A 24,469-nucleotide genomic window follows, 5' to 3' on the forward strand; every position below is an offset into this window, starting at 1 on the left:
CCTGCACACTGAACCCAAGAGCACCAGAATGAATCCAAAGGTTTGTTGGCTGTCTTCCTGATCAGAGCCTCAAGGTCTGAAGAGGCTACAATGACCTTGAAGCCAGCACCTGGACTCTACCTGCCATTAGTCTTGCCCCCCACCCCGACTGCTGCCATCCAATCCTGGACCTTTGGAAATGGGGCTGAAGGTGCTCTGCCAGCACAGTTGTGGTCCAAGCAGAGCCAACGCAGTGCAATGCATTGCAGCTTTGTATCGGAACTATCTCTGTGTGATGCATTCCAGATGCAGGACCCCACAGCTCTTCAGTAAAGCTGCTGCATGACTCCTTCTCAACACAGGACCACGCATTGCTGCCCAGCAGCTCCACGAACATGCTGCTGCACGACGCATCCTCAACCCAGGATGCTTGTTTCCGGTCCAGGGAGGACCTGGCTTGGGAGTTCGGTCTGGACTGTGACTTCCCATGAGGCACAGAGTTAAGATTGATTTGCAGATGGCTGGGTCTAAACTAGGGTGGCATGCTAAGCAAAATAAAGGTGGATTAAGCCCAGATCTATTGACTGGGGGAGAATGGTTGATTTGCTCTGCATTCCGTCCATTAGCTGTGGGTCTTTTGCTTTCTTGCCCAAGTATGCCCAGACGTGGGTCCCAGGCTCACTGTGCCACTGGATTCAAGATAGCCTGTCTGATGATTAGTGATGCCCCGAAACCAGTCCCAGGATGCTGGTTTCTGGTCCAGGGAGGCCCTGGCTTGGCAGTTCGGTCTGGGCTGTTCCCATGAAGCACAGAGTCAAGACCGATTTGCTTATGGCTGGGTCTAAACTGGGGTGGTATGGTGAGCAAATGAACGATGGATTTAACCCAGATCTATTGACAGGGGGAGAATGTTTGATTTGCTTTGCATTCCGTCCATCAACTCTGTGTCTTTTGCTTTCTTGCCCTAAGTGCACCGTTTATGCCCAGACGTGGGTCCCCGACTCACTGTGCCACTGGATTCAAGCTCGCCTGGCTGATATTGGGTGATGCCCCGAAACCGGTCCCAGGACGCTTGTTTTTGGTCCAGGCAGGACCTGGCTTGGCAATTTGGTATGGACTGTTCCCATGAGACACAGGGTCAAGACTGATTTGCATATGGCTGGGTCTAAACTCGGGTGGCATGGTGAGCAAAAGTACAATGGATATAACCCAGATCTATTGACTGGGGGAGAATGTTTGGTTTGCTCTGCATTCCACCCATCAACTGTGTGTCTTTTGCAGGTACTCGAAGAAGCATGTCTTTTAAAAGTTTAGCAATGGGCTCTTTGGAACTAGTGCTTGCCTTTTTAAGATCTGGAAGTATCTTACTATCTCTGTTACATTTTGGGGATTGTGATTTCTTATGTTAATTACAATATCATTTTTCATTGTAGCTCTCCCCTAACAAGCAATTGCATAATATTTAGTACATTTCCCATTCACCTTCGCCATTCTTGCGCTTTCCTTGCTATATATGCATCCCATGTGCAAGACCAATTGTTTGCCTTTCTGTGTTGTGATATATATGGCTCTTTCTGCCATTCTGCCTGAAAGTGGCAACATTTTAAAATTAATTTTTTTGTAAAAACGTTTGTGTGTTAATATAATTGAAATATGTTTTTAAATAGTTTACTTTTTATATTTACGTATGTGCTGTTGCTTTAAGTTGCACCTGATTTTCTTCTGTTTATCTTTGATGTCATTGAGATGTCATTGAGATTTGGTTCAGGTGGGCTTTCTTTTTTTGTTGGTGAGCAAATGTTTGTTTCATCTTTAAAAATATAGTTTTGGTTAGTTTCGGAGCTGGTGGTGTTTTAGGGTTAAGTTTAACGTGTAATGGTTGTTTTATTTATATAACTGTTTTTATTTTACTCACTTTGAAAGTTAATTTTTCAAGGTTTGCGAGTATGGAGTTGGATTTTTCAGTGTGCAGTGTTTCTATTTATGCTGAAGTGTTTCTTTAAAAACCAAGGATTTATACATAATATAAGACAGACTTTAGTAATGTATTTATGTATTTGCATTCCAAAATTATATTAGGTATCCTTGTAGTTAAGCTCATTTTTAGGTCTTGGCTCGTGAGATTTAATGTTTTTCAGAAGAGGGTCTTGAACCCGCCCCTCTTCTCCATTGGCTGGCCTCTTAAATGCTGGTCAGCCATTGAAGAAGAGCTTTGTCTCTCCAAACAAGCCCCGTCTTTTTCGGATTCATGGGCGTGTTTTTTCATTTCTTTCGTGTTTTTTAAGCCCCACCCCTTTCTGCCCCTTTTACACGTGGTGGGCGTGTTTTTTTTTTTACCATCGTTAGGTTCGTCCATTTTGTGTGCGGTCGGAACGGAGCGGGATGTGGGGTCGCCTCTTCCTTGCTGCAAGGCTGATCTCGGCGTTTCTTGGATCGGTGTTTCAAGTTCGGTGAGTAAAAGCGTAGGTTGACCGTTATTGATCCCTAGTTACCGAGCTCCAGAACCTCAGTGGAATGGGGATGTCTACAATCCGACCAGTTAGAGGGCGCAAATCGTGTTCGTATTTTTTTTTTTTGGTGTGTTTTTGCTATGGGGAGGCTGTGAGTGTGCCTCTTAGGCAAGCCTCGTTCTGAGTTGTGGATGTGACTGCCACCATTATTGGGCTGCACCAGGTTACTTCGATGTCTTCTCATTTGGGATGTGTGTGTGCCCGTTTCCCGTCAGATGAGTGCTCACCAGCGACTGGAAAAATTGTCTTTTGGGGGTTCTAGTGCCCAGTAAATTGCATAATTGTGGACCCAATCTGACTGGTTTGTGATGGAAGCCTTAAAACCCTTTAGTAAGCTAGCCTTTTACTACAGAAAGCACTGCAGTGGCATCATAAATTGCAAATAACAAGGTATGCGTTGCTTTGCCACCAAAGAGAGGCTGTTTTTGTTACGTAGTATTGCCCAGATAAAAAAAACAAAAAAACGGGGAGTCCAGAAAAAAGCCTGTTTCCTTAATTTATTGCGATGATGGGAGTAGCCCTAATTATAGTGTTTTGAACTGTGTATAGGAAGATCTTGAAATAGTTCTAGCTAGGCTTCACAGAGAGTCTCTTGTTTCATTCAGTGTTCTTTATAGATTCCTGTTATTCATTTTGCCAAATGGTTTCGTACTTTTGATTAACGTGCCTCTTCTTAGGGTGGTGTGTCGATGAGTCATAGCTTTCTTTCCCTTGGTTTTACCTCTGTTTAGATCTGTTTATATCCATTAAAGTACATCTCGCCAGCAATTTGACATTTCTGTAATATCTGCTTATAACTAGTGAGGGCTGCGCCTGGATGTTACATTTCAAGTTCCTGGCCTGCCTGGATCTTAGATTGCCTATGTCTAGATCTTGAATTGCCTCGTCCTGGAACCAGAATTGCCTTTGCGTGGATCTCTGATGATCTCAGAGTGAACCCAAATTATCTGCTTTTCCACTGTCCATTTATATGCATTGTTTGTCATTTAGGAGACATAAACTGTCTTTTGTTAAACATGTTAATAGTAAACAAAAGTATTTCATTAATCGCAGATCTATTAATTCACTCTCCCAGCCTTGCATGTTAGCTGGGTCACAGGCGATTCATCTCTGCGTAAAGTAGACTCTGTTTCTTCTGCCCATTGCTTTAGCCACTTGAGAGCAGAGACGTTCCCTGTATCATGGTTGCTACTGGGTTTGAGGTAATTTGGTACTTGGGTGGTCCAACATGGACTGAACCTGTCTGATGGTTAGCCCCATAATAGAATTTGTGTGTAGCAGATGTGTGCCTCTAGTTAAGCATACAATGACACCATATTCATTTGGCAACAGCATGTAAGTTAAATGTAGGCCTAGTGTGACTTTGCTCCTGTAGTCGGCCTTGTATTGTTGAAGAACTGTGCAGAAGATGCTTACATTTAAAATGTCTGGCATGTAAGCAAACCCTTGGGAAATTGTGGCATGGATGCTAGGACCTTGACATTGTAGCTATTGACATTGTAAATAACAATGCCGTTTCTTTAAATGTTTTAAAAACATAAACAAAAATAATGTCATGAGCAATGCCAATAGCTCTAACTTTAACAATGCCGAGACCGTTGCATTGTAAATGCTTGTTAAACTTACTAGTGAAGTTGCCTTGTCATTTTTTGAAGTTTTCCTTCTGAGTTATCCTCCACTTATTGTTTTCTTGTAGTTAGGTTTTTCTGTGAAAAATGAGGTTGTGTGCTCTTTTTTAATGTTCATTTAATTAGGCTTATATCTGTAATGGTTATTTTTTTTTTTGGTACATTATATTGACTACTTTGCAGTTTGAAATGTTTTCTGTTGTTTTCCTTTTTAGTGGATGCTAACGCTTCTTTTAAAAAATTTTAATGTGTGTATTTGTTTGATTTTTGTATTAACATATTTTAAATGAAAATGTTATTATTTTTTGGGGTGTGCATTGTATTTTCTTCTCATAATGTTTAATATTTTTAAAATGTTTATTTTCATAGGATATGCATTCTGAATATAAATATGGTTATATATGTGAATAATTGTATCTGTGTTTGAATTTATTATTAAGACGTTGTTTCTTTACTTACTGGTATTTTTTATGCTTATTTAAATTAAGAAAAATAAATTAATGATTTAAAATATTTTTGTCTCCTTATTTTCGATTAAATTATTGTAGTTAATAGTTTTGATATTTTATTTTTGATATTGTGCATTTATTTAAATAGGTGATATTTTGATTCTCAATATTTGTGTTCAATATTGTGAATTGTAGATATTTTTGACTGTGATCTATGTCATTGATATTTTTTTGGTGGGTTGTTTATACTATGGTGATATTTTTGTAAACAATATTATTTTGAAAATATTTTGGTTAATCAATATTGTTTTTCTTGATATTCTGTCATGGAACCTTTCTGAATGTGTAGATGCTTATGCTTTGGAGTGGTTTCCCAGTATTATTCCTGGAATTGTTTGAGAATTCAAAGAAAGCCTAACATTTGCTACAAATGCAGGGCTGACTTGGTGGAAGCATATTTCTGACCTTCTCTCTGAATCAGTCCTTAGAGTGGCATAGTATTGCTTACCGAATTAAGCAAACACATTATAAAACATACTGAAAGGAATGAACAGCTTAAAGTGCAGATGAGCTCAGACCTGGGGATGGGTAGGTTTTCCATCTTCTGGTAAACACCTTGAGGATGCATGGTTTTCAGAGATGCATATTTAAAGGAGTTGTACATCTCACCAAAAACGTATTATTTATGTTTTACTATGTCATAATATTTCATAAGTAAATTATTGGGGACCTGATTAGTGAAGACATATGCAAGCTAACTACATAGCCTTAAAATGAGCCACATTGTGAGCTCTTACCAGTTGAATGAGCAATGTCTTAAAGATGTATTGTCTCATTTCCTTGATTCTTAACCACTATCCAAATGCATTAAGGGAATGGTGATGATGTTGTCTCCATGGGTAAACATGAGCAATGTTCCTTACGCTCTGACATTAATGGTGGAAAATTGACCAATAAATTTACCTACAAGTGATCCAAAACTCCATAGTATGTTGTAAGCGTAAAGATAAGAAACAAAAAAAGTAGGAGCTGTATTTGGCATGTGCGGGCACTTTCTAAGAGGAGGCTCAACTTCACCCTAAATACGTTTGTTTTTTATTATTTTCATTAGGATCTGTATTCAGCATCGTCACAGGCTTTTGAGAAGCTGATCAAAGAACTCCTTCTGAAAACTCTGCCCACAATTACAGCAGTCTCCTCAGGAGAGTGTGAACTTCTGAGGCAAGAAATGCGACAAAACCTGATGCTCGAGTTGGAAAAGGCAGATGATCAAAGGAAAAGAAGCTTGAAACTTTTTCAGGAGCAGCTGCTGCAAGAAAAACAGGTACAGGTACATTAAAATGACATGCTGAATATGTGGAATGAGTGAGTGCAAGCTAACTTGATGGGTGTTGCTCTGAAAACCTGTTTAGAGGGGCGGTACCCTCATCATGGTTCAATCTATGAAATGAACAGTAGTTCAGGGTAGCAATCCCATCGCTGCTGCACAGCTTGGCTATATATTCCAGAAAGATCTGTCTGCTTAATAAAGTGCACTAGATAGAGTTCTAAAAGTTGATTTTGTACTGTTAATCTTAAAAACGTAATTTTTTAGTGAGGTTCTGAAACACCTAATCTCCTCAATAGAAGTCTAAGGACACACTGTAGATAGTTTAATATTTGTTTAGTGACCTCAGCATCAATCAAAAAGGTTGTACATAGTATCTATAGAGGTGCATAGCCCAAGAAAGTTTCGATTATTTATATATGTAGCGACCATAACAGATTAATTATATTAAAATAAAACAACATCTGGATATGATTGCCAAAATCAAGAAATAGCACAAATACACTTAAACTATGTCTATCTAAAGTAATGCCTAGTGTTTAAATGGTATGCTATATGACTAAATATTTTTATTAAAGCGGCCACTGTAATTCACATACCACCTTTCCCTGACCTATTTACTTTGTAATTGACTGAATGGGGCAAGGTAGGAATTCCTACAAAGTTAGTAAGCCGAACAGACAGCAAAAGTAGGCAGTTAAGGAAGACACCAGCTGCACTACCCTCCTATACACACACATATGAAAGGAATTTGTAAATTCAGTTTGCCCACCTCTCTGGTCCACTGCCTTAAGACCATACAAATCTAGCACATATAAATAGCACAAAGGGAGGCAACAACTCCAAAATGTAAAAACTATACAATAGACACTTGAGTCCAAATTGTTCATTAGTACAAAAATATTTTCTTTAATGTTGCACGATGATAGTATATAGCAGCAGCAAGACAGCCAACGCGTTTCGCCCGACAACGGGCTTCCTCAGGGCTGTAAAGAATAACATGAAACATATATCTCATATTATGTGACTTGCTCGGCAAACAATATCAAAAAACTCAAATTTAAATTATCAATAATAATTGAAAATCAATTAGATCCAACTTCTGCTATAAATAACAGCAGTGAGAGGAAAAGGAAGAGAGAAAAAATCCGTAAGAACTCGAATCAAACGATTAATTCAAACGAAAAATTAAAAATAAAAATTAAATCACCAGGTGAGTTTTTAGAAAGAGACAAAATGGAGCCCAAATAGAACCCAAGATGTAAGCCCAAATAGATTAATAACGATTGGTTACCAACACAGACAATACAGTAATCAGTTTAGGCGATTTAACAACATCTCATCACCCGTATGCACAATCCAATACGATCTGTAAGTCTAGAAACTAGAATGTGAATCCAAAAGATCCCAAAAAAGTCACAACCAAACAGAAATCTCACCACAATTCGTAACTAGTCCAATCTTGGGTCAGTCATTAGTATAAAATGATCCCAGCTTGATTTGCTAAACGGATATAAATAATAATGCATATGTCATATACAAAACATATGCTTATTTCCATAAATACAAATATGAATTCATCATAATAGTTAATGATTCGACAGTACCTTGACAATCATATGAAAAATCTTCTTAAAGTTCCAGTATATACAAGAGAACAAATTCTTCCACTTATCCCAACTTTGAGGTGGATGTACAGTAATTATATCCACAATTCACGAAATTATGATTCAAGCGTAGTGTTTTGCATTCAAAAATTCACTACGATTGGTGAATATCCCAAGCACTGCGAAATAAAAGAGCAATTATTTAATATTTCAATCGGTAATGTTTTAACAGAAATTGAGCAAACCAATCATTAAATATTACCAAACAAACGCACATGACAATTAAAATATCAAATGCCCGTGTGATTTCAACCGAATACCCATCAATGAATAATGAACTGGGCAAACGTTCAACACACGCGTCCAACAGTCATAAGACTGTACGAGCGGAATAAATGGAAATGGAGGATGCGGAGCAATCACACTTTCTGTAGCTATAGAATTGCGAAGGATAATGCCAATATGACTTGCCATAATGGAAATGTTAAACCATATTCTTTCGTATATGTGAAAATAATGTCTAAAACGGGATACCGACATTAGCGGGTCACGTTGCCTGTGTCTATAAGATGCCGGTATGGCTGGCCGTAATAGTAGTATAAATCATATTCCTTCATATATGTTTTAAAAGTCTTAGTAGAGCATCAAAACTGAGCAGAACATGTTCGTATGGCTAGATCATTCTAGCTATATTACAATTGAGCACCCATCATAGGCTGTACTTACATTTACATAGAAGTTACTTCATGACTGCCCCTGTAAGACGCCGAGTTCTCGTGTTTAAACCCGCCAGCAGCCTTCAAAACAAAACCGGAAACAAGTCACACAACACGTGACTCGTTATAAAGCAATCTAATTGGATGTGCTTCCATACTTCCTCCGCCGACGTGTCGTTCGTACAAACGACTAGTGCGTATCAAAGACCGCTAATGTGCTTGATAAGTTTCAACAAACCTTTATAAATAACACTCAAATACAAAACGATGCCACAATACCTCGTTCCCAAATTTAGGGGCTATATGTGAAAAAAAATCAATATGATTATTTCGTTCATAACGGCTTCTCTTGAAGACCGCATGGTGTAAATCATTGTATCAATATGCACATTTGTTTAAATGAAAATATCGCAAGTAAAAGCACCAAAACCGCATCTATATATATATATATCACAACCGCGATTAACCGGCAAAAGTGTTGTGTAACCAATCTGTCAGGAAAAGTAAAATATTACTGAAGCCAGCATATTAGTGGTGAGAACAGTAAAACCTAACACCTATCATTTTCAAATATATGTCAATCAAAATCAACATTTAACAATAATCCATGTATTCTTTCATTGTATATCAATGAGGTAGAACCCCTCATTATGGGATCATAAAACGCACTAATATATATTAGCATAGCAAAATCATACCAATACGTATTGTATAAACTTATATGCATTTAGCACAATATATTAAGAATTTTCCCAAAAGAAAAAAGTGAACGAAGGCAGATAACAGATAACAAATCGATAAAATATCATTAGACTCAGCCCAACATACAGAATGTATTATACAAAGGAACACTACAGCAGTAATAGCCCGGAAAAACAATATAGTTATACCATTCTTCATCTCATTACAGTAAATAATGCATCTCATTATCAGAATTTAAACCTGCTGTGACCGTTCTAAGTTTACATATCCAAAATGCCTCAAGTTGTCTGAGACGTAGCTCCCTATTTCCTCCTCGTCTATCATGGGGAACTTGATCAATTGCATGAAATTTAGATTTGGGTAGGTCAGATTTGAACTCATGAGCTCCAAGCGCGTTAGTGCTATCAATGTTAAAACACGCTCTCCGATGCTCTTGGATTCGTACCCGTAATTGTCTCACCGTACTTCCAACATAAATTTTTGAACAATTACAGACAATTACATAGATCACATATGTTGATTGACAATTCAGAAATTGTTTGATCTCATATAGATATTGATTATTTTATGAGAAACGGGTAGTCTTGTTCAAACCCATCTGACATACATTACAATTACCACAAATAAAGAAGCCTGTGGGACGTTTAAGCCACATTTCAGGGCTATTTGATCTTATTGCCGTGTAGCTAGGACATAAGGCTTCCCTTAAAGTTCCTGATCTTTTGTACGTGATAGATGGTTTATCACGTAGAAGTGGGCCAACACCAGGTGTACCTATTAGGATCTTCCAATGTTTATGTAGTAGTTTAAACACATCTTGATTTAACAGTGAATATGTAGCAATAAAGTTCAAGCGCTCCTGTTTTAAAAGTGTTCCCCTTACTTTGGGTTTGAGAAGATCAGCCCTCTTTGCATGTTTAGCTTTTTCCAATGCCAAATTTAGGACTTGATCATGATATCCCCTGTTTTTCAAACACTGTAGTGTTGCCCGAGCATGTTTATCAAACTGTATGTCAGTGCTACAGTTACGATGGACACGAATCAGTTCTCCATGCGGGATTGCACGTTTAGTGCTAGCTGAATGAGCACTCTGAAAATGTAATCTGCTATTCACAGCTGTTTCTTTTCTATATAGTGTAGTCTGTAGTTTCCCTAGTTCCACATACACTTCTACATCCAAAAATTGAATAGTAGTCCTAGATGTTTTCAGGGTCAGGCGTACAGTAAAAGGATTTCCATTAAGATACTCAAAGAATTGTAACCAATTCGATTCAGGGCCCGTCCATATCAGAAAAATATCGTCTATATAACGTCCCCACAAATGTACATCCTTTAACCAATTTTTATCCAGATGGGACTAGACGTAGATTTTTTCAAACCATCCCATAAATAAATTTGCATATGACGGTGCAAATTTAGATCCCATCGCCGTGCCCTGTTGTTGATGGTACCAGTCATCATTAAACAGGAAAAAGTTATTGCTAAGAATCATGTCAACCATTTCCAAAATCAGGCCATTATGTTCAAGAAAACTGACACTTCTCATAGACAGAAAGAGATCTAAGGACATTCTCCCAAATTCTTTTTTGATGCAAGTATAAAGGGATTCAACATCCATGGTTACCAACCACATGTTGTCATCCAACTGTACATCCTCCATCTTATTCAAAAAAATCTTTAGTATCTTAAATATATGATGGCAAATTAATTAGAAATGGTTTGAGAAAAAGGTCTACAAATTCTGACAGATGTTCAGTCAGAGAGCCATTGCCAGAAATTATCGGTCGTCCAGGTGGAAATTGTCTTTTTTATGAATCTTAGGCAAGAGATATAGACAGGCTGGTCTGGGAGAAATAATTTTGAGATATTGATACTCAGCATCTGACAGTAATCCTATCTCTTTCCAATGAGATAAACGAATGTTAATTAATTTCATTGCTTCTGGACACGGATTGCCACACACATAAAACATAAAACATAAAAACGCACGCTGCGGAAGGCAAGCCCGTCTGCGCCCGTCAGCGTACCGGAAACGGCGAGCGCAAGCCATGCTGCCCGTTTGGATCCCACCTCTAGGGCCCCTCATAGAGTATTTACTCGTGATCAGCTCTTTGCCCTGGCCCCATTGACCACTCTTTGTAAACAGCTGTGGCATGTAAGTGATAATCCTCTTACCCGTTGTGAGCTTTGCCATTTTTGTCTTTCTGATTCTCTGCCTTGCTCGCCACGATTCCCCATCTCTATGGCGTTTCCTGGCTCTGACCATAGGATCTGTTCCGCGCTTATTAATGCCAGGTCTCTGGTTAAACACGCAGACGATATTTTTGAGCTGCTCTTAGACGATCATTTAGACCTGTTGTTTGTTACGGAAACCTGGCTCACTCCTAATTCAGCTCCTGTGCTTGAGCTAAGCATACCCAAGGGCTATAAAATTTCGAGAGCTGATCGGAGCCAGGGTAAGGGTGGCGGTATAGCTGTCATCTTTAGGGATACTCTGGTCTTCGCCTGTGACTCCTCTGTCACGGTTGAGAGTGGGGAGATCCTTGATTTTGTGGTCCACCTGTCCCCTCATTTTGCTCTTGGTGGCTCTTTGGTCTATCGTCCACCTGGCCCGGCTGCCACCTTTCTGAGAATGCTTGACGATGTTATGCCAACTTTCTCTTGTTAGGTGATTTTAATATTCATTGGGATCAGGCTGGTTCCCGTGATACCAGTGCCCTCCAGGACTCCCTCTCCCTGGCTCAACTTAGTCAGTGGACGTCGGCTCCGTCTCATTCAGGAGGGCATACTCTGGATCTAGTCTGTTCTAATTTTTCTCTCTCCTCTTTGTCCCCTTCCCCTGTGTCCTGGTCCGATCATTTTTTGATCGAATTTATCTGGTCAATTCCGGCCCCTACCCCTCCCAGCCGTCCTTCCCTGGGTCTACCGTCACACAGATTTAATTCTGACGTTTTTAGTCAGTCTCTTGCTGCCTCTCGCCCTCCAGCCGCTGTTCGGCTGGATGTGGCATTGGACAGTTTCTCTAACTGGATTGCGTCAGCAGTGGAGGCATCTGCCCCCCCTTTGAGGAAAGTACGTGTTAGGGCCTCCCCCTCGAAACCCCGGTTTACAAAAGTCCTTAAAGATCTTAAACATGGCTGCAAAACCCTCGAGCGACGTTGGCGTATTGACTATTGCCCGTCAGCCAAAATTTCCCTTAGATCTGCTCAGAGGGCCTACTACGCCCCTATTAAGGAGACTAAAAGTTGTTATTATACTGAGCGTATCTTTGCAGCTAACAATAATTCTAAAGAGATCTTCTCTATCGTCCAATCCTTCCTTAAACCGGACGCTGAATGTCTGGCCAATCCCGCCTCCTTGGAATGGTGTGAAGAAATCTCTACTTACTTTTCAGACAAAATACTGGCTATTAATGATTCCTTTAAGTGTGATTCTTCTATCCCCCTTCCTTTGTATGACCCTAGCCCCCCCTCCGGGCCCTCTCTCTCTAATTTCTCCCCTGTCTCGTTACAAGATGCCTTGGCCATTCTCAGTTCGATTAAATCTGGATCACCTATTGATCCTTGTCCTGCTAGATTGCTGACCTGCTCTGCGGGGACGGTGTTGGTTGAGGTTACAAATATTGTTAATCTCTCCCTTTTAACGGCCGTTGTTCCGGCAGGTTGGAAACAAGCCAAACTTATTCCACTTCTAAAAAAGCCCTCTCTATCCCCCAAAGAGTTAACTAGTTATCGCCCCATTTCCCTGCTACCTGCGTTGGCTAAGGTGATGGAAAAGGCAGTGTTCAGACAACTTGACGCCTTTATTGAGTCTTCTGGGGCGCTCCATACTGCCCAGTCTGGCTTTCGAAAGTCCTACAGTACCGAGACCGCTCTGGTGGAAGTATCTGAGGCTATCAGAGATTGCCTCGACGGCGGTGGCTGGGCGGCCTTGGTGCTGTTGGACTTATCTGCAGCGTTTGACACCGTGCCTCACGATCTTCTGTTGGCCCGTCTTGCCTCTATTGGCCTTTCGGGTCCGGTTTTATCCTGGTGCAAGTCCTTTCTCCAAGGCAGATCTCAGCAGGTGTGGATTCCACCTTTTTGTTCTACCTCCAAAGAGGTTAATACAGTTGTCCCTCAGGGTTCCGTCCTTTCCCCCCTGTTTTTTAATATCTATCTGACACCTTTGATTGCCCTGGCGGAGGAGCTGGGTGCTAAGGTCATCGCCTATGCTGATGACACTCCGCTCCTCTTCACCTGGAAAAAGAGCGACTCCTCGGTGGCGCACGCACGTAACTGTCTTGCAGCAGTCTTCAACTGGTTGACTAGGGTCAGGCTCAAATGTAATGAGGTAAAAACAGAGATCCTCCTCTATGGCCATTTCCCCTCTGGTTTTAAAGATGACCTGTGGCCGGCTATGTTTCCTTCCCCTACCAATGTAGGTTCGATGGCTAAGAACCTGGGGGTTTGGTTCTGTAGAGATTTACGCTTCCCGGTACAAATTAAAAAATTGGCCGGGACATGCTTTGGGACTTTGAAGGCACTGCGAAAATGTTTTCCTTTTCTCCCTCAGCATGCTCGTGAGACAGTTGGTAGAGCTCTCATTTTGTCTCGCATCGACTATGCCAACGCTCTCTACATTGGCCTCCCCGCCTATCAGACTCAGAAGCTCCAAACAGTGCAGAATGCGACAGTCAGATTGGTGTTTGGCATTGATAGGCGGATTAACGTTAGAGAATACCTATCTGCCCTCCATTGGCTTCCTGTGTCCCGTTGGATACAGTTTAAGGCCCTTGTCCTTGCCCATCGCGCCCTTCATGCTGAAGGGCCGATCTATCTGAGGGACCGCTTCAGTTTTTATATACCTAGCAGACCCCTTCGTTCGTCCAATCAGTGTTTGGCGGCTGTTCCACGCTTTCGCCTTTCACGCATGAAGGGCCATTCATTGGCAGATAAAGCTGCCGTTGCCTGGAATGAGCTCCCTCTGGTTCTTACTCGTGCACGATCTCGGGCTTTTTAAGAAACAACTGAAAACCTTCTTGTTTATCTAGATCGTCGCTCCCTTGCTGCATCTTTGTTATGGCTCCACACCGGGACATTCCTGAGTATCCGAGCGCGTAATAAATGTTAATAACATAACATAACACACCTTTCTATAACAATCCTTGTTGCTAAGTTGTCTTAATGCTTCGTTATCATAGTCTGTTCTATTCATAACGACAACCTTTCCACCCTTGTCAGCCTCTCGGATGACATGGGAGGAATCGTTTTTTAGACTGTAAAGAGCTCTCCGTTCAGCAGTGGTAAAATTTCCAATATTTCTCCGGCCATTACCTTGCATCAATTTATCCTCTAGTCTATGTAGATCTTCAGTGACTAATCTATGAAATACGTCAATACTTAGATCTCTTTCTGTCTATGAGAAATGCCAGTTTTCTTGAACATAATGGCATGATTTTGGAAATGGTTGACATGATTCTTAGCAATAACTTTTTCCTGTTTAATGATACCATCAACAGGGCACGGCGATGGGATCTAAATTTGCACCGTCATATGCAAATTTATTTATGGCATGGTTTGAAAAAATCTATGTCTAGTCCCATCTGGCAAAAAATTGGTTAAAGGATGTACATTTTTGAGGACGTTCTATAGAAAATATTTTTCTGATATGGACAGGCCCTGAATCGAATTTGTTACAATTCTTTGAGTATCTTAATGGAAATCCTTTTACTGTACACCTGACACTGAAAACATCTAGGACTACTATTCAATTTTTGGATGTAGAAGTGTATGTGGAACTAGGGAAACTACAGACTACACTATATAGAAAAGAAACAGCTGTGAATAGCATATTGCATTTTCAGAGTGCTCATTCAGCTAGCACTAAACGTGCAATCCCGCATGGAGAACTGATTCGTGTCTGTCGTAACTGTAGCACTGACATACTGTTTGATAAACATGCTCGGGCAACACTACAACGTTTGAAAAACAGGGGCTATCAAGATCAAGTCCTAAATTTGGCATTGGAAAAAGCTAAACATGCAAAGAGGGCTGATCTTCTCAAACCCAAAGTAAGGAGAACACTTTTAAAACAGGAGCGCTTGAACTTTTACTACAGATTCACAGTTAAATCAAGATGTGTTTAAAATACTACTGTAATGAGGACGACGAAGTAACCCGGAAGTGGGAATGGACGGGACATCCAAATGCCGAGCCGGAAGCAGGCAGCGGTCTAGGCTCCGACTCTGCTGGAGGGGCGGAGCGACGGACGGAAGAGACCGCACCGATTCAAAAGGAAGAAGGATATGAGGTGGGCCCGTTCACAACCGGGGAGGAGAAGGAGAGAAGGCAGGAGGACGACGAAAAGAACCAGGATAAAGGCGAGCTGCAACGGGAAGAACGACTGGAGGAAGGAGACGATACGAGAGGCGGAGATCCACCGATGGTGAAACAAATATTCACGGCGACCAAACCCGGCGGGCTGAAAGGAGGAGAAGACGCCCCCGGTCCCAGCGCCGCGGTCCGTGTAACGGGCCGTGGCTTGAGGCAAGTGACCCTTCAGGGGCCTTTCGGGTGGGGGCGGTGGAGGTACTAGGGAGGGGAACGCACTAGAACGGGGTGACACCCTATCGTACTCCCTCACTACCCTACCCACACATAGGTTTTCCGGTGATGGTAGCACGACATACTGTACGTTGATTCAAGACCTAATTCAGGCCCATGTTTTTGTTTTGTTTTCCGATCCTTTCACCCCTTACCGAGTGCATCGAGAAGAGGGAACAGAAACCTGACCGACCAGGATCCTTCAGGGACAAGCCGGCTGTTCAACGAAGACTTGGATGACTGTGAAAGGACTTTATGTTTATCAGTACTGGTTTATCGGCCCCATCCGTCCTTCTGGACCTCAACTGGCGTGTTAAACGAAATAAAGTAGACCAAAAGCTCAAACTGACGAAGAGAGTTTCCTTTGGGTAGGCCCCCATTCCCGCTAGGGACTCACACGCTCACAGATTGATGTCAGAAGTGGGATCTCAAGAGTGTTGACAATGACACAGCCCGTGCCTATGACAGTGGAAAGCATCATCAACCAGCTGGCCGAGGGACAGAGACACCTCCAACTGGCTCTAGAGGAACAAGCACAAGCCGCCCGGACAGACAGGGAAGTCTTACATAGCGCCTTAAGGGATCAGGCAGTAATACTCACCTCCAACCAACAAGTGCAAGACACAGCGATACTGAGACTAACAGACGCTATAGTCAGTACAAGAGTGCGACCAAACGTGCCTGGGTCGGTCTTACAAAAATTTCAAGAAGGAGATGACCCTGATTATTTTTTTGTTAATTTCGAGAGGGTAGCCACTACTGCAGCATGGCCACAGGAACGGTGGAGCCAATATATTGCTCCTCTCCTGGCGGGGGAATTGCAAGCCGCTTATCAGGCAGCCAACCCCGCCGGAACAACAGCGTATGAGGACATGAAAAAAGCCATTTTGGAACGACTAGGCTGTGATCAGGAATACTATAGAGCCAAATTCAGGAAAGAAAGGTGGAGTGCCGGAGATAATCCACGGGCTCTATATTACAGAGTCAGAGACATGGGAAGCCGATGGTTAACACCCCACTTATCCACGGTAGAAGAAGTGGCAGAAAAAGTGTACCTAGAACAGTTTCTCGATGCCCTTCCCATAACCACCCGCACATGGGTAAAACAACATCCACACCTTACAACAGACATAGCAGTCGACCTAACCTGTGCTTTTCATCGATCACCGGAGTTTAAAAGCAGGGTAGCTAAACCCGCCTCTTTACCACCAAGACCTAGTCCCAGACCCGAGTTAAAACCTCGTACACAGCTTAGGCCGACACCACCCATTCCAAGCACAAGTAGTCAAGGTCCCCAGTGCTATCATTGCTCTGAGTGGGGGCATATAGCACGACAATGCCCCCATAAAACCCCAACTGCGGAGCCCATGGAGGTTGGGTATTCTAGGGGAAGGATATATGTGTGTGGTCAGGGACCTCCTCGATACACGAAAGACATACTACTGAATGGGAAAAAACGACAAGCACTGTTTGATACAGGGTGTCATGTTTCAGTAGTTGATAGATCGCTAGTTCACCAAACCCAAATACATGGAACAGAACAGGTACAAGTTACGTGTGTACATGGGGATACGAAAGCATATCCAGTCGCGGAGGTGCTACTAGATGTAACCAATGATCCTCAAATAAGGAGAGTAGGGGTCATTCCAGATTTACCTGAGGCCATTATTATCGGTACAGACCACCCCAAATTTGAACAGTACCTAAATGAGACAAAACAAAGCGCCACAGCTTGGTTAAAAGAGGCGCCGTTTCGAGAAAGCGACCTGGAGAATGGGTCCGGTAAAGAGCGGAAAAGCAAAATGGAAAGAAGGAAAGCAAAACATTTGTACATAGAGACACACAACTCACAACATGTTTTTCCTGTCTCCAATCCAGACTCCATGGAGGTCAACCCGATTAGCTTCCGCTCAGCACAGAGGGATGACAACACCCTGGTACATGCCTGGAAACAGGTACAAGAGCAAGACACGGATAAGGTAGGACCGTATTTCACTCTTACAAAAGGGTTGCTGTATCGTGTTGTAAAGGAGGGGGACCAGGTTAAAACACAGCTCTTAGTGCCTCTCTCCTTTCGTGCACATGTCCTGCAGTTGGCTCACAATCACATAGGGGGTGGTCACTACGGGAAAGAGAACACACTGAAATATCTTTTGAGCAGATTCTACTGGCCAGGGGTGTATAGGGACGTGGCGAAGCATTGTACCTCTTGTGTAAGGTGTCAATATTCCAACCCCGAAGGGGTCAAAAAAGCCCCTCTGTGTCCCTTACCAATAATCGATGTTCCCTTTAAGCGCGTTGGCATGGATTTGGTAGGCCCACTCACCCCCTCAGCTAGAGGACATAGATATATCTTAGTCATCATAGACTATGCCAGCAGATATCCAGAGGCTTTTCCTCTGTCCTCAATGACATCCCCTGCTGTGGCTAGAGCCATGATTTCCTTCTTTTCTCGGGTAGGTTTTCCTTCCGAAATATTGACGGACCAAGGTACTCCTTTTATGTCACGTCTAATGTCTCAAGTATGTAAGGTACTGGGTATCCATCAAATCCGCACATCGGTATACCACCCACAAACGGATGGCCTTGTGGAACGCTATAATAAAACTATCAAAAGTATGCTCCGCAAGGCCATCTCAGAAATGGGGAGGGACTGGGACCAACAATTACCTCTGGTTCTCTTTGCGATTAGAACACATGAGCAAAAATCTACAGGGTTCTCCCCATATGAGGTGTTATTCGGAAGAAAACCTCGAACCCTCTTAGACATGGCTGCAGAACAGTGGGAGGCAGAGGATGAAGAGGGTCAACCCCTACCCAAGTACGCAGCCGATCTAAAATCTGCTGTAACCAAAATCTGGGGTTTGGTACACGAGAACATGGGAAAAGCCCAAGACTCTCAAAAGGCGTATTATGACAGACATAGCCGATTAAGAGAGTTCGCTCCCGGAGACAAAGTTCTTCTATTGCTCCCAACTACCGAGAACAAGTTGCTATCCAAGTGGCAGGGGCCCTACGTCATAGATAGGAAGGTTACCCCAGTTACCTACAGCGTTCTACAACCCCTCAGGGTTGGGGGTAAACAGATCTACCATGTTAATTTGCTTAAACAATGGGTAGAACCCACAGAGCCCGATAAGCCAGGACCATCGATACTCACGATAAACACAGAGAGACCCCTAGAAATTTCCACGGCTAACACACAGAAAGACCTAAGAGAGAAAGCTCCTGTGGGTCATATTCTATCCGCTGTCCAGCAGACACACTTAGACTCCCTGCTTGACGATTTCCCTGATCTTTTTTCTTCCACCCCTGGACTGACATAGTATCATTGGATAATAGCGTTGTAAAGTTGAAACCTTATCGAATCCCTGAGGCGAGAAGAGAAGCCGTAGAAAAAGAAGTTAAAGACATGTTACAGGCCAAAATCATAGAACCTTCCACAAGCAACTGGTGTTCACCTATAGTTTTAGTACCAAAGCCAGATGGAAGCCTGCGTTTCTGTATGGACTTCCGTCAAGTAAACAGTGTCACTAGATTCGACTCCTATCCAATGCCCCGCATTGATGAATTAATAGAGAAAGTAGGAAATGCCCGGTTTTTAACAACTCTTGACCTGACGAAGGGTTACTGGCAGATTCCCCTAACACCTCAAGCCAAAGAGAAAACTGCTTTTGCTACCCCTTCTGGGCTCTATCAATTCAGGGTGCTCCCTTTCGGCCTCCATGGGGCCCCAGCGACGTTTCAACGTCTTATGGACCGACTACTGAAACCCCATACCACATATGCAGCTGCATATCTGGACGACATTGTCGTTTTCAGCCATACCTGGGAAGACCATCTTAAACACCTCGCAGCCGTCTTCTTAGCCATTCAAGAAGCTGGTCTCAAAATCAACCCAAAAAAATCCCTTCTAGTCACAGACACCATACAATACCTAGGATACACTCTAAAAGGGGGACATCTAAAACCACAGCTGACGAAAATAGAAGCCATAAAATCCCTACCGACTCCCGAAACCAAACGAGACATTCGATCCTTTCTTGGGTTCATAGGGTACTATAGGAGATTCGTTCCCAATTTCTCTTCCCTAGCAAGCCCGCTCACAGATTTACTTACCAAAACATATTCATCTCGGATACGATCCTGGACTGAAAAGCACGAACACAGCTTTCAAGCACTTAAAGACGCCATCTGCAGAGCTCCGGTGTTACATTGCCCGGACTTCCATAAGCCCTTTGTCCTCCAGACAGATGCTTCCGGTCTGGGCTGGGTGCTGTATTACAGCAACCTGACTCTGAGGGGGAGCTTAAACCTATCCTCTTCATCAGCAGAAAATTGTTTCCTAGAGAAGTACACTATTCCACGATAGAAAAAGAGTGCCTGGCTATAAAATGGGCCATTGAAGCACTCCAATACTATCTGTTGGGACGCCGTTTCACAATACTCACTGATCATGCCCCGTTAACATGGCTCGTAAAACATAAGGACTCAAATCAACGCATACTCAGATGGTTCATGTCCCTACAACCTTTCTCTTTTCAGACATTGCATATTCTGGGGGCCCGACAAGGATGTGCAGACTACTTATCCAGGAATCCCTCAACTGAATGGCCCCATCGTCCATTCCTAGAGGGAGAGATATGTAATGAGGACGACGAAGTAACCCGGAAGTGGGAATGGACGGGACATCCAAATGCCGAGCCGGAAGCAGGCAGTGGTCTAGGCTCAGACTCTGCTGGAGGGGCGGAGCGACGGACGGAAGAGACCGCACCGATTCAAAAGGAAGAAGGATATGAGGTGGGCCCGTTCACAACCGGGGAGGAGAAGGAGAGAAGGCAGGAGGACGACGAAAGGAACCAGGATAAAGGCGAGCTGCAACGGGAAGAACGACTGGAGGAAGGAGACGATACGAGAGGCGGAGATCCACCGACGGTGAAACAAATATTCACGGCGACCGAGTGCATCGAGAAGAGGGAACAGAAACCTGACCGACCAGGATCCTTCAGGGACAAGCCGGCTGTTCAACGAAGACTTGGATGACTGTGAAAGGACTTTATGTTTATCAGTACTGGTTTATCGGCCCCATCCGTCCTTCTGGACCTCAACTGGCGTGTTAAACGAAATAAAGTAGACCAAAAGCTCAAACTGACCGAAGAGAGTTTCCTTTGGGTAGGCCCCCATTCCCGCTAGGGACTCACACGCTCACAACTACATAAACATTGGAAGATCCTAATAGGTACACCTGGTGTTGGCCCACTTCTACGTGATAAACCAGCTATCACGTACAAAAGATCAGGAACTTTAAGGGAAGCCTTATGTCCTAGCTACACGGCAATAAGATTAAATAGCCCTGAAATATGGCTTAAACGTCCCAAAGGCTTCTTTATTTGTGGTAATTGTAATGTATGTCAGATGGGTTTGAACAAGACTACTCGTTTCTCATATAATAATTAATATCTATATGAGATCAAACAATTTCTGATTTGTCAATCAACATATGTGATCTATGTAATTGTCTGTAATTGTTCAAAAATTTATGTTTGAAGTACGGTGAGACAATTACGGGTACGAATCCAAGAGCATCGGAGAGCATGTTTTAACAATGATAGCACTAACGCGCTTGGAGCTCATGAGTGCAAGTCTGACCTACCCAAATCTAAATTTAAATTTCATGCAATTGATCAAGCTCCCCATGATAGACGAGGAGGAAACAGGGAGCTATGTCTCAGACAACTTGAGGCATTTTGGATATGTAAAGTTAGAGCGGTCACAGCAGGTTTAAATTCTGATAATGAGATGTATTATTTACTGTAATGAGACGAAGAATGGTATAACCATATTGTTTTTCCGGGCTATTACTGCTGTAGTGTTCCCTTTGTATAACACATTCTGTATGTTGGGCTGAGTCTAATGATATTTTATCGATTTGTTATCTGTTATCTGTCTTCGTTCACTTTTTTCTTTTGGAAAAATTCTTAATATATTGTGCTAAATGCATATAAGTTTATACAATATGTATTTGCATGATTTTGCTATGCTAATATATATTAGTGCGTTTTATGATCCCATAATGAGGGGTTCTACCTCATTGATATACAATGAAAGAATACATGGATTATTGTTAAATGTTGACATATATTTGAAAATGATATGTGGCTTCAGTAATATTTTGAATTATGTAACACCTTTTAATAGGTTTCCATCTGGATGATACTACACACTGTTCTCATTATACTTTCTTTTTTTTCCTTCATATATAATGTTTACTTTTTCTGACAGATTGGTTACACAACACTTTTGCCGGTTAATCGCGGTTGTGATATATATATATAGATGCGGTTTTGGTGCTTTTACTTGCGATATTTTCATTTAAACAAATGCGCATATTGATACAATGATTTACACCATGCGGTCTTCAAGAGAAGCCGTTATGAGCGAAATAATCATATTGATTTTTTTTCACATATAGCCCCTAAATTTGGGAACGAGGTATTGTGGCATCGTTTTGTATTTGTGTGTTATTTATAAAGTTTTGTTGAAACTCATCAAGCACATTAGCGGTCTTTGATACTCACTAATCGTTTGCACGAACGACACGTCGGCGGAGGAAGTATGGAAGCACATCCAATTAGATTGCTTTATAACGAGTCACGTGTTGTGTTTCCGGTTTTGTTTTGAAGGCTGCCGGCAGGTCTAAACACGAGAACTCGGCGTCTTACAGGGGTAGTCATGAAGTAACTTCTATGTAAATGTAAGTACAGCCTATGATGGGTGCTCAATTGTAATATAGCTAGATTGATCTAGCCATACGAACACGTTCTGCTCAGTTTTGATGCTATACCCAGACTTTTAAAACGTATATGAAGGAATATGATTTATACTACTATTACGGCCAGCCATACCAGTATATTATAGACACAGGCAACGTGACCCGCTAATGTCGGTATCCCGTTTTAGACATTGTTTTCACACATACGAAAGAATATGGTTTAACATTTCCATTATGGCAAGTCATATTGGCATTATCCTTCGCAATTCTATAGATACAGAAAGTGCGATTGCTCCGCATCCTCCGTTTCCATTTATTCAGCTCGTACAGTCTTATGACTGTTGGACGCGTGTGTTGAACCTTTGCCCAATTCATTGTTCATTGATGGGTATTCGGTTGAAATCACACGGGCGTTTGATATTTTAATTGTCATGTGCTTTTGTTTGGTAATATTTAATGATTGGTTTGCTCAATTTCTGTTAAAACATTACCGATTGAAATATTAAATAATTGCTCATTTATTTCGCAGTGCTTGGGATATTCACCAATCGTAGTGAATTTTTGTATGCGCTACACTACGCTTGAATCATACTTACGTGAATTGTGGATATAATTACTGTACATCCACCTTAAAGTTGGGATAAGTGGAAGAATTTGTTCTCTTGTATATACTGGAACTTTAAGAAGATTTTTCATATGATTGTCAAGGTACTGTCGAATCATTAACTATTATGATGAATTCATATTTGTATTTATGGAAATAAGCATATGTTATGTATATGGCATATGCATTATTATTTATATCCGTTTAACAAATCAAGCTGGGATCATTTTGTACTAATGACTGACCCAAGATTGGACTAGTTACGAATTGTGGTGAGATTTCTGTTTGGTTGTGACTTTTTTGGGATCTTTTGGATTCACATCCTAGTTTCTACACTTACAGATCGTATTGGATTGTGCATACGGGTGATGAGATGTTGTTAAATCGCCTAAACTTATTATTGAATTGTCTGTGTTGGTAACCAATCGTTATGAATCTATTTGGGCTTACATCTTGTGTTCTATTTGGGCTCCATTTGGTCTCTTCCTAAAAACTCACCTGGTGAATTTATTTTTAATTTTTCGTTTGAATTAATCGTTTGATTCGAGTTCTTACCGATTTTTTCTCTCTTCCTTTTCCTCTCACTGCTGTTATTTATAGCAGAAGTTGGATCTAATTGATTTTCAATTATTATTGATAATTTAAATTTGAGTTTTTTGATATTGTTTGCCGAGCAAGTCACATTATATGTTATTATGAGATATATGTTTTATGTTATTCTTTACAGCCCTGAGGAAGCCCGTTGTCGGGCGAAATGCGTTGGCTGTCTTGCTGCTGCTATATATGATCATCGTGCAACATTAAAGAAAATATTTTTGTACTAATGAACAATTTGGACTCAAGTGTCTATTGTATAGTTTTTACATTTTGGAGTTTTTGCCTCTTTGTGCTATTTAAAGTTAGTAAGCCAGTGCCTTTTCAGGTAAATATAATTTCATAGAGATTCATGACTTACCCTGTTTAGCACCTGCCACAAAAGTGAGAGGCAACCCTCCCAAGTGTCCCAGATCCATGCATGATGTGGTGCTCCAGTTCAGGTTTTTTCTTTGAATACTGGAACTTGTAGGCTTATTTATTCCTTTATAAAACAGGACTACCCAAAATCCAAATAAGAAACCAGCATTGAAGCAACACATCCCACATTGACCAGGAAAACCTGGCAGCTATGTCTGGCTCAGAGACTTGAGTAAAGCATTTAAGCAGGACTAAAACACAAATAATGTCAAATACCAAAAAGTTAAGGTCCCAAACTAATTTTTGTCTAAAAGTAAAAACATGTCATGTAAAACAAGATTGAAATGACTAAACATCGATAAGGGGTGCAGGAGGTATCATAGCAAACAAAAGGGTTTAAAAGTCAGTATTATGGTGTGTATATTACCAAAAGGGCATCACACTGAATTATACAGAAAAAGCAGTGAATGGAATGCATGAATTATACTCATCTACTGGTAATTACTTGGGTACGCTGGTACATCTTTATTTTGCACATCAAGTCACCTCAGTCATGTACAGTGTTGTTATGATGTCATTTCAGATATCATTAGGGATGTTATAAATACAGTCATTGCACTTGTCATGAATGGTGTAA

At 41.6% G+C, this 24,469-nt stretch overlaps 1 protein-coding gene across 2 annotated transcripts in view; it reads left to right on the forward strand.

Moving 5' to 3' along the window:
• Positions 1–24,469, forward strand: part of EVC (EvC ciliary complex subunit 1) — a 719,388-nt gene that overhangs the window by 500,064 nt on the left and 194,855 nt on the right. For both annotated transcript variants that reach the window (XM_085642437.1, XM_085642438.1), the window contains exon 12: positions 5,678–5,890. In XM_085642437.1, the coding sequence (XP_085498563.1) occupies positions 5,678–5,890 (213 nt within the window). The remainder of the gene's footprint in view (positions 1–5,677; positions 5,891–24,469) is intronic.

Source organism: Triturus cristatus, chromosome 2_2 (assembly GCF_964204655.1).
Source record: "Triturus cristatus chromosome 2_2, aTriCri1.1, whole genome shotgun sequence".
NCBI lineage: Eukaryota > Metazoa > Chordata > Amphibia > Caudata > Salamandridae > Triturus > Triturus cristatus.